The sequence below is a fragment of the Microtus oregoni genome, unplaced genomic scaffold, assembly GCF_018167655.1.
Source record: "Microtus oregoni isolate MIOR12 unplaced genomic scaffold, Mior012 000015F_ref0000493, whole genome shotgun sequence".
Lineage (NCBI taxonomy): Eukaryota > Metazoa > Chordata > Mammalia > Rodentia > Cricetidae > Microtus > Microtus oregoni.
Window position 1 is genome coordinate 12,410,583 of NW_024543074.1, and position 11,414 is coordinate 12,421,996.

Here is an 11,414-nt window from a genome sequence, read left to right on the forward strand (position 1 = left end):
AATGAAATTTTTTCTGTTTTTTTGATACAGGGTTTCTCTGTGTAACAGTTCTGGCTGTCCTGGAACTCCCTTTGTAGACCAGGCTTGCCTCAAACTCACAGAGATCCACCTGCCTCTTTCCTGAGAGCTAGGCTTAAAGGCATGTGCCACCACCGCCCAGTTGAATCTTTTTTTTTCTTTTATGTTAAGAAATGCTGTGCTGGGAGCTGGAGGGAGAGCTTAGTGGTTGAGAACGCTGACTGCTCTTCCAGAACACCTGGGTTCGATTCCCAGCACCCACATGGCAGCTTACGCCTGTCTGTAACTCCATTTCCAGGCTCTCACACTTTCACACAGACATGCATGCAGGCAAAACACTAATAAACAGAAAATAAACATAAATTATTTAAAAAAAAAAACAAAGAAAAATACTAAACGCCTTTAATCCTAGCACTTGGGAGGCAGGTGGATCTTTGAGTTCAAGGCCAGCCTGGTCTACAGAGTGAATTTCAGGATAGCCAGAGGTATACAGAGAAACCCTGTCTCAGGAAAATAAAATCAAAACTGACCAACCATCCAACAACAAAAACAAAAAAGAAAGAAAATGAAAAGAAATACTAGGCTTGGGAGATTGCTCTTCTACTGCTTTTCCCTGGGATTGGAGTTCGCTTTCCAACACTCCAGCACTCTCAGACTGCTTTCAGTTGCCTATAACTCTAGCATCAGGGGATCAAACGCTCTCTTCTGGCCTCTTCAGGCACTGTACTCTGTGTAATACACATACCCATCTACACACACACACACACACACACACACACACACACACACACATAAAATGTAAAACATAAATGGTCTGGAGAGATGGCTCAGAGGTTAAGACCACTTTTTGCTCATGTAGAGAACCTATGTTTGGTTCATGGCACCCACATGGCAGCTCACAACCATCTGTAACTAAAGTTGCAGGGGCTCTGACTTCCTCAAGTACCAGGCACACATATAGTAAACAGACATGTGGGCAAGACTCTCATACACTTAAAAAAAATCTAATATAAAGTAATTTCAAAAGAACTTCATATAATTTAAAGCATAAAATCTTTCTTTTAGAAAGTTAGGAAATATGTGGAGGAGATGGGACCTGAGTAGCATTTTAAAGGATGGACACAGGGCAACTTCAACTAAAACAGGTAGTGTTGCATAATGGTATGTGCATGTAATTCCAGCATTTTGTGGGTCCAAGCACTTGGATCAGGAGTTTAGGGTCATTGTCCTCAACTATGTGAGTTTGAAGACAGTTTGGGCTAGAATTAGACTCTGTCTGTATAAACAAAAATGGGCTGGTGAGATGGTGGAGGAGGAAAAGGTACTTACTGCCAAGACTAATGGCCTAAGTTTGACCCTTGTGATACAACTGGTAGAACTGACATATATATACCCAAATGCACATGCACACAAAATACATGAACAAATAAAAATGTAGACACGAACAACCCCAGCAGCCAAAGAACCTCCACAGAACCACCACAACCACTAGAGTGGACAGCATGGCGGTGGTGTAGGTGATCGGGAAAGCTGCTCCGCTTGGTCTTGACTCCTGAGACACGCTCACTATCCAGTCCAGGCTGGTCCTGGCCTCATGCTGCTCTTCCTGTGTCTCCAGAGGGCTAGGATTACAGATGTGCATCTGCATGCCCTATTTTCATGGAAAATATTTTGAGAAGAATATTTGAAGCAGAGGGTTAAATATTGAGAAATGTGTGCTTTCCGATTGAGAAAATAAGTTGAGGTTAGACTATGAGAGGGCTTTGACTTTTAGGCAAAATAGACTAAAGTGCCTGCCGTGAGGATCAGAGTTCAGATCCCAGAACCCACATGGGAGATGGGGATAGAGGCAGACGACACTGGGATGAGGTAAGTTAGCCAGCCAGCTTAGCCAAATTCATGCACTGAAGGTTCAGTGAGACATTGTCTCAAAAAATAAAGACACTTTACATTAACCTTTGGCCTCCACATGTGTGAGCGTGTGTCTACATCTACATTAACAAATACATACAGTGCACACACACACAAATAAATTAAAAAATAAATCTATCTTGCATATATTTATTTGGTATCTCCCAGTAGATGACATTGTCAAAGTGATAAAACTTTTTTTTTTTTTGGTTTTTCGAGACAGGGTTTCTCTGTGGTTTTGTAGCCTGTCCTGGAACTAGTTCTTGTAGACCAGGCTGGTCTCGAACTCACAGAGATCCGCCTGCCTCTACCTCCCGAGTGCTGGGATTACAGGCGTGCGCCACCACCGCCTGACTTGTGATAAAACTTTTTTAAAAAAAATCACCTAAATATAGTTTGCTGAGGTCAAGCTTTTGTATAAAATAAGAATCATTAGCTTGTTACTAATGTATTTAAATTGACAGTGTAGTCTAGAAAACAGACATTTCTTTTATTCAGTGTTTGACTTCATTCATTATTGTGTTGGGGGAATGGTATGCATACTCTGACATGTATGTGAAGGTCAGATGACAACTTCATCAAGTTCCTCTCTCATGCTCCATTTATGTGGGTTCCAGGTCACAGGGCTTTCATGGCAAGAGCCTTTATCTGCTGATTGTAAAACAGATAACCTGCGTTAAGAATCTGCCCAAGTAGATGACTTTGCCTCAGTGCTCTATGTCGAAATTTGCTGTTAGAATGGATGTGGTGTTTTTGTAGCTTGAACCTTTTGCTTGAGAACCTTTACTTATATTAGTAGGTGTGTATTCTGTTGTTGTTTGTTTGTTTTTTGAGACACGGTTTCTCTGTGTGGTTTTGGAACCTGTCATGATACTTGCACTGTAGACCAGGCTGGCCTCAAACTCACAGAGATCTGCTTGCCTCTGTTTCCTGAGTGCTGGGATAAAAGGCGTGCACCACCACCACTGGTCAAAATACTCATTTTTAAGAATTTTGATTCATGTTGCCATCCACAAGGATTCAGCCAGTTTACATTTACATTCCATTGTACTGTTTTATATTGTATACCTTCTTGTTCATTTCTATTTTATATTTTATAGGAAAATGAAAATTGGATTTATTTTATATTTTTATTAGATTGCATATTTTAATATGTTGTCAGCTATTGTTATTTCTTGTTTATCTTTCAGAAAAACTTTTTTTAATAACTTATTTTTATGTTATGTGCATTGATGTTTTGCTTGCATGTATGTCTGTATGAGAGTGTTGGATCTTGGAGTTACAGATAGTTGTGAGCTTCCATTTGGGTGCTGGGAATTGAACCCAGGTGTTCTGGAAGAGCAGTCATTGTTCTTAACCACTGAGCCGTCTCTCCAGCCCTTAGAGAGTAGATGGACCGGGCAGTGGTGGCGCACGCCTTTCATTCCAGCACTTGGAAGGCAGAGGTAGGTGGATCTCTGTGAGTTCGAGACCAGCCTGGTCTACAAGAGCTAGTTCCAGGACAGGCTCCAAAGCTACAGAGAAACCCTGTCTCGAGAAAAAAAAAAAAAAGAAAGACAGAAAGAAAAGGAAGTCTCGCTCTTGCAGCTGTCATTCTGACATTGGTAAAGCCAGATTCCTTGTTGGCTTCTTTTGATCAAGTCCAGGTCTATCTCCAGAGGAAACTTTATTGTTGTATCTATATAGCCTCATTCTTCATTCTGCTGTAAAACTTGTAGTTCTTGTTGTGGGTGGTTTTAAAAAACATTGCAAGTAGTGGCTAGGGATCTAATTCAGTACCAGAGCACTTGCTCAGCATGTTCAGCCTCAAACACCTTGTGTGCATGCATGTGCGCGCACACACACACGGGAGGGGGAATAAAAAATGAAAATATATATTGTAGACTGAGACAGGAGGACCATGAACCCAAAGTCAGCCAACAGCCAGAAGGAAAGCATTCCATAGTACTACTACAGGGATGATTCTGTTCCTAGAAACACTTGGTGCGGCCTCAGTGTTCCCTCCCGTGCTGGCGTCATAGTCCTGCCTCATCTCTTGACTATTGGCTGGTTTCACATGGGAATTAGCAGGGTTATTTCCTAGAAGCTCTGATTCACGATGTCTAATTTGACATTTAAATTTTTAAAAAATATTTTAGATCATTTTGTCTTTTTGGAAAAATCATTACAGTTTATTTAATCATGCATAGGTAGAGGCCATTCTTATTGTTTCCACTGTGTGTGTTTGTCTTTAGTGCTAGATGTTGAATCCAGGGCCTGTGCATGCTAGGCAAGCGCTTCACTGCTTGCTGTTTTCCCGGTCTCCTTTATAGTCTTTATTTTCAGATGGGCTTTTGCCAAGTTGCCCAAGATGGTCTTGAATTTGTGATTTTCTTGCCTCAGCCCTGCTCCAGCAGCCCTGATGTGTACCCAGTTTATAGATGAGGAAACTGAAGCTCAGCAAATAATTTGTCCAGATTAAATCAATGCTCATTCACTTTTAGAGTACAGAAGTGTCTTGCTTTCTTGCACCAAAGAAGAGGAATAGAAAGAAGAAATAGTCTGTTTTATTTCCATCTTTGTCAATAATGGACTGTGTATTTTTGAAGGCTCTATCTAAGAGATTTATTGCTTTGTCATTTTCCATAAAAAGCTTATATCTTTCACTGCATTAATTACATTTTATTTTAGCTAATAAGATGAAGAATGGTGTTTTTGAATCTTGAAATGCAAAAAATAAGAAATAGAATTTATTTATTGTTTTGGAGGGCAGTGGTCCTGCTCTGTGGCCTTGGCTGGCTTGTATTTACCACCCTCGTGATTCAGCTTCCCCAGTGCTGGGATTATAGGCAAGCACCAGCACACCCAGTTTAGGCCTTTAGGAATGAGTATTTTATTGGGAAAAGTTGTTATACTGTGTTTTTAAAGGATGTAAACTGAATTGGTTAAGTTCTAACTAAGGTTTGTGTGTGTGTGTGTGTGTGTGTGTGTGTGTGTGTGGTTTTTTAAGACAGGGTTTCTCTGTAGCTTTAGATCCTGTTCTGGACCTAGCTCTTGTAGACCAGGCTTGCTTTGAACTCACAGAGATCCGCCTGCCTCTGCTGGGATTAAAGGTGTGCACCACCACTGCCTGGCTAAGTTCTAACTAAGTTTTAAATTGATATTCTTCCTGATACATTTTCTTCTTTGTTTAGGTGCCCCCCACTGATGGATATTACTCTACACATGCTGAATGGGTATCTTCTTGCATCTAAAGCTTACCTTAGTGCCCATTTGAAGGAGACAGCAGAGCAAGATCGGCCTTCCCAGAACAATACAATAGGTTTGCTTGGACAGGCTGATGCCCCGGAAGTCACCAGAGAAGAACTGAAAAATGCATTACTGGCTGCCCAGGTAAAATTTGCTAAAGTTAAATTAAGTCAAATGGCATGTTTGTTTGTTTGTTTGTTTTGTTCTTTTTTTTGGGGTGGGTTTTGAGACAGGGTTTCTCTGTATAACATCTCTGGCTGTTCTATAATTTACTCTGTAGACCAGGCTGGCCTTGGACTTACTGAGATCCACCTGCCTCTGCCTCCTGAGGGAGGGATTAAAAGGCGCGCACCACCACCACCATCTGGTAATGTTTGTTTTAACTAAATAAATAGATCACACATTGTGCCCTGTATACACACTGTTGATGTTGTGAGTTCCTTTTATTTTAGAATCTAAAACATGATCATCTTTGCTTCTGAGTATCAGGTGGATTTTCACTATGAAAATTTAATACATATTTTAATAGGATTTATAGTTAACAAATTTAAGCCTTTTATCAGTTTTAAGTTATATCTTCACTTGATCAACACATTTATTGGACACCTGTGTGTCAGATAGAATTCAAGCACCAGGGACATGGTAGTAAAGGAGGTATAATCTTTGCTTACCTGATTTTAAAGATGAGATGGTAGAAGGGAAATCAGATGTTGGAGACAGACTATAAACAGAAAAGTAAGTGAAGACATAGTATTGTAAAATGTCAGGCTGTCTTTTCCATATAGGTCCCTCTCAAGCCCTGCTCTCTGCTGTGACATAGAGGAAAATGGGGACACACCTGTTAGGATCTCGAGGAGAGTGGGAGAGCGAGAGGAAGGAAGGGAATTAGGCGTGGGTCGGCTTTGGAGGCCTTTGTTTCAGGTTACCTGTCCGGTAGATGTTCATGAAATCTTCCTAGCAGTTGATGCCAGGTGCTTCTTATATGCTTCCTTTTATTTTGTGTGGTTGTTTGTGTGCACTTTTGTTTGTGTATCATGTCAGGAGAGGGTGCTGGATCTGCTGGGGCTGGAGTTACAGACTAGTGAGCTGCCACGTGGATGCTAGGAGTTGAACCCGGGTCTTCTGCAAGAGCAGCCAGTGCTCTTAACCGCGTCATCTTTAGCCTCTGGCATGTGTTTATTTTTATGAGAAAAGTGTATTTTTTTCAGACTCCTCAGGAGTTTGTAACCCAAAAAGTGTGAGACTCTCTGCACTGTCAATTGCTCAGTTCTTCTCTAAGAATTACCACTTTTGTGGTGTTTGTGTGTTCAAAAGAACTATTGTGCCATTTCTGTTCATATGAAAAAAGAGATTTCTCTTTCAGGTCAACTTCTCAGACATTTTTTTTCCCCCAGAGTAGACTTTTATTCTCTTTCATTGTTGTTTAGACATTGGTTTGTTCTAGGCTGACAACTTTATTATTTTTTAAATTTTATTTTACATCCTGCCTGCAGTTTTCTCTCTCCTCTCCTCCCATTTGCTCCCCATAACTTCTTTGACTTCTTTCATCCACTTTTTATCATCTTGTAGGATAGTGCAGCTGTCCAGATTCTCTTGGAGATTTGTTTGCCTACTGAAGAGGAAAAGGCAAAAGGTGCCAGTCCAGACATGTCCCTCAGGAATACTCAAAGTGTCATTACCAGCAGCAGCACACCACATAAAGAAACGGAGGACGGAGAAGCCAGCCTGCTCTGTAACCTTCGTGAAGTCCAGTGCCTTGTCTGTTGCTTGCTGCACCAGATGTACATCGCCGATCCCAACATCGCCAAGCTTGTTCACTTCCAGGTGCGTGCTCAAAGAATGACGTGGAGTTTTTGAATTTTATTTGTTATGTAGGGTTTTATATATTAAATTAATATAGGAAATTTGAAAATGAGAAAGGATCACGATCCCATGCAATATATTGAAAAATCCAAATTCTGACTATTGATAAGATACTCTAATACTTTGTGTTCTCTGTTCTAATGTATGAGGAAAGTGCTGTTCCTGAAACAGTCACAGACATTTGGTACTCAGAACAGATGCTACAGAAAGGAGGTGAAGCTTCTCTCTGTATTTGACTTCTCCCTTCTTCCCGAGACAGGGCTATCCCTGCGAACTTCTGCCTCTGACAGTTGCGGGCATCCCTTCTATGCACATCTGTCTGGATTTTATACCGGAGCTTATTGCGCAACCTGAACTTGAAAAACAGGTAGTGACCATTTTAGAACTTGATGAAAAATTGCAAGATATTTTATGATTTTTAGTAGTTTTTTTTCTAAAGAAATATATAACATTTGGATTTTGTATTCCAGATATTTGCTATACAGCTGCTTTCTCATTTGTGTATCCAGTATGCATTACCAAAGTCACTTAGTGTGGCTCGCTTAGCTGTCAATGTCATGGGAACTTTGCTAACAGGTGTGTAGCCAATCAGATCAACAAAAGCATCGAATAACGCTTACTACTGACTCAGAAGCGTGTGTGTATGTGCGCGCGCGCGCGTGTGCAGGCTTGGTGTGTATTTTGTTTGTTTTTTTGAGAAAGGGGCTCACTATGTATATTTCAGACACCTCTGTTTGTCCTGGAACTCACTCTGTAGACCAGTCTGGCCTTGAACTCTAGAGAACTTCCTGTCTCTGCCCCCCCAAGCGCTGGGATTAAAGGCCTGTTCCCCTCTGTTCTGCTTTTTAGTGCTTTTTTTGTTGTTGTTGTTGTTGTTTTGTTTGTTGTTGTTTTTTTTTTTTTTGAGACAGGGTTTCTCTTTGTAGCTTTGGAGCCTGTCTTGGCACTAGCTCTTGTAGACCAGGCTGGCCTTGAATTTACAGAGATCTGCCCGCCTCTGCCTTTTGAGTGATGGGATTAAAGCCCACCACCACCTGGCTCTTTTTGGGTTTTTTGTTTGTTTGTTTGTTTTTCTTTTTCTTTTCTCTTTTCTTTTTTTCAAAGACAAGGTTTCTCTGTAGCTTTGGTTCCTGTCGTGGAACTAGCTCTTGTAGACCAGGCTGGCCTCAAACTCACAGAGATCTGCCTGCTTCTGCCTCCCGAGTGCTGGGGTTAAAGGCGTGCGCCACCACCGCCCAGCTCTCTTTGGTGTTTTTATGACTCAGTGTGACACAGTATATGTTGCTGTTATTTTACCTTGTGCCATCCTTTGAATTACTATTCTTTTAAAAATTTTATACTTACAGGGCTGGAGAGATGGCTCAGAGGTTAAGATCATTGCCTGCTCTTACAAAGGTCCTGAGTTCAATTCCCAGCAACCACATGGTGGCTCACAACCATCTGTAATGGAGTCTGGTGCCCTCTTCTGGCCTGCAGGCATACACACAGACAGAATATTGTATACGTAATAAATAAATATTTAAAAAAAATTATACTTACAAATATGATTTACAGTGTGGAAGTATAGGTAGACATGTTTATGTGTATATATATATGCATATAAATGTTATAGTACATTTTAATAAATTAAAATAAAATATGTAGAATTAAAACACAAATTAGAAATTACTAAGTGTGCACAATTCCAGAAGAAAAATATTTGAAAATGTTGTAAATAACCAGGCAGTGATGGCTTACCCCTTTAATCCCAGCACTCAGAAAGCAGAGGTTTATATAGGGAATTCCAGGACAGCCAGGGCTACATAGAGAAACTCCATCTCAAAACCAAACAAAGAAGTCATAAATATAGTAGCTATTTCCTTAAATTCCACAACTTACCGTTTATATAAAATGAATGTGAAATTTTATTTTGTATTTTTTTGTTTTTCAAGACAGGGTTTCTCTGTGTAATAACTTTGGCTGTCCTGGAATTCACTTTGTAGACTAGGCTGGCTTCAAACTCACAGAGATTCCCCTGCTTCTGCCTCCTGAGTGCTGGGATTAAAGGCATGAGTCACTCCCACTAGGCCTTATCCTATATTTTAACCACTTCTGGTTTCTAGAGTAAAATGGTATTAAAATAAATTATTTAAAAAATATATGATGCTGGTTGTAGTGGCGCATGCCGGTAGGATTTGCTGAAGGAGGTAGAGGCCAGCCTAGGTTATACATTTAAAAAAAATTATATGTATATATATATATATATATATATATATATATATATGAATACATTCACTCCTTTAAAAGATTATACTTCTCAATGTTCAAGTGTTTCATAATAGCCTCTTCATTTTCTTTCTGTTGTGTTAATTTTACTCTTTTGACTTTTGAGGGGGCCTACCATCCAGCCCTCAAATAAATCACACACGGAGGCTTATTCTTAGTTAGGAATGCCCAGCCTTAGCTTGACTTGTTTCTGGCCATCTTTTCTTTTTTTTTTTTTTTTTGGTTTTTCGAGACAGGGTTTCTCTGTGGTTTTGGAGCCTGTCCTGGAACTAGTTCTTGTAGACCAGGCTGGTCTCGAACTCAGAGAGATCCACCTGCCTCTGCCTCCCAAGTGCTGGGATTAAAGGCGTGCGCCACCACCGCCCGGCCTGGCCATCTTTTCTTAACTTAAATTATTCTGTCTATTTTTGTCCTTGGGCCTTTATCTTTCTCTATTCCTGTCTACTACCTTTTCTTTCCTTCTTAATCTGTATCTGGCTGTGTAGCTGGGTGGCTGGGTGACTGACCTCTGACGTCCTCCTTCCTCCTCTATTGTTTCCAGTTCCTCTCTTCCCCAGATTTCTCCTCATATTTATCCTTGCTGCCTGTCAGCCCCACCTATTTCTTTTTCCTGCCTTGCTATGGCAGTTCAGCTGTTCATTAGACCATCAGGAGTTTTAGACAGGCACAGCAACACAGCTTCACAGAGTTAAACAAATGCAACATAAAATAAAGTAATATACCTTAAAATAATATTTCCCAACCCTATTCCCCATACCTTAAAATACTATTTCCAACCCTATTCCCCAGTCTTTTTTTTTTTCCCAGACAGGGTTTCTCTGTAGCTTTTTAGCCTGTCCTGGAACTAGCTTTTGTAGACCAGGCTGGCCTCGAACTCACAGAGATCTGCCTGCCTCTGCTTCCCGAGTGCTGGGATTAAAGGTGTGCACCACTACCGCCAGACTTCCCCAACCCTTTCTATTATTTTCATCTCATGTTATAATAATTTATAGTGGGTAAGAGTTCAGCCGGGCCGTGATGGTGCACGCCTTTAATCCCAGCACTCGGGAGGCAGAGGCAGGCAGATTTCTGTGAGTTCGAGACCAGCCTGGTCTACAAGAGCTAGTTCCAAGACAGGCTCCAAAGCTACAGAAAAACCCAAAAAACAAAAAAGAAAAAAATAATAATTTATACAGCATTTAGTCCCAGATTAGCCACTAACTGTTGCGTGACTTGGGACAACTTTATTTATCTATTTATTTATTTATTTATTTCCCCAGGACTGGAGATTGAGCACAGGGCCTTTGCATGTGCGAGGCAAGAACTTTACGCTGAGCTACACCACTATCAGCCTTGGAATATTTTTTTATTTTTCGAGACAGGGTTTCTCCGTGGTTTTTGGTTCCTGTCCTGGAACTAGTTCTTGTAGACCAGGCTGGCCTCGAACTCACAGAGATCTGCCTGCCTCTGCCTCCCAAGTGCTGGGATTAAATGCATGCGCCACTACCGCCTGGCCCTATTTTTTTTTTTTTTTGAGATAGGGTCTATGTAGATCAGTCACCTGCCACCTGCCTGCCGTTGCCTCTCGAGGGCTGGGATCTTTGAAAAGCATGCCCCTAAATTGGGCCTTAAATAACCTTTATAACTTCTCTAAAGTTTGCTTAACCTTCTCTCATCTGCACTACTGTTGTGATCCGAGAACTAAGTGAAGTTATGAAAGCAGTGTCCCTAGTGCAGTGCTGGGACATAAGAAGATGGGTGATGACTGATTAGCAGAGTAGGGTTGTTACAGCCAGGGTGGGCGGCGTCCTATAAGACCGAGTTTCCCCGCACAACAAACAGTATTAGTTTGTTCTGTAGGGTGTCTGTGTTGTTTATATCTGTGTAAAACAAACAGTTGTGTTTCATTTTTTCCCAACAGTCCTAACACAGGCTAAGCGGTATGCTTTCTTCATGCCGACTCTTCCGAGTCTGGTCTCCTTTTGTCGAGCATTCCCTCCACTGTATGAGGATATTATGTCTTTGCTGATTCAGATAGGCCAAGTGTGTGCCTCCGATGTTGCCACACAGACTAGAGACATCGATCCCATCATCACACGTAAGTGGTACCTCATTTTCAGTTTTTTCACTTTGTAATGTTTCAAACAAGA

At 41.0% G+C, this 11,414-nt stretch overlaps 1 protein-coding gene across 1 annotated transcript in view; it reads left to right on the top strand.

Moving 5' to 3' along the window:
• Ints2 (integrator complex subunit 2) overlaps positions 1 to 11,414 on the top strand; it is a 54,470-nt gene that overhangs the window by 40,890 nt on the left and 2,166 nt on the right. The window contains exons 20-24 of the mRNA XM_041665552.1: positions 5,103 to 5,301; positions 6,727 to 6,981; positions 7,280 to 7,387; positions 7,491 to 7,596; positions 11,186 to 11,362. Of these exons, the coding sequence (XP_041521486.1) occupies positions 5,103 to 5,301; positions 6,727 to 6,981; positions 7,280 to 7,387; positions 7,491 to 7,596; positions 11,186 to 11,362 (845 nt within the window). The remainder of the gene's footprint in view (positions 1 to 5,102; positions 5,302 to 6,726; positions 6,982 to 7,279; positions 7,388 to 7,490; positions 7,597 to 11,185; positions 11,363 to 11,414) is intronic.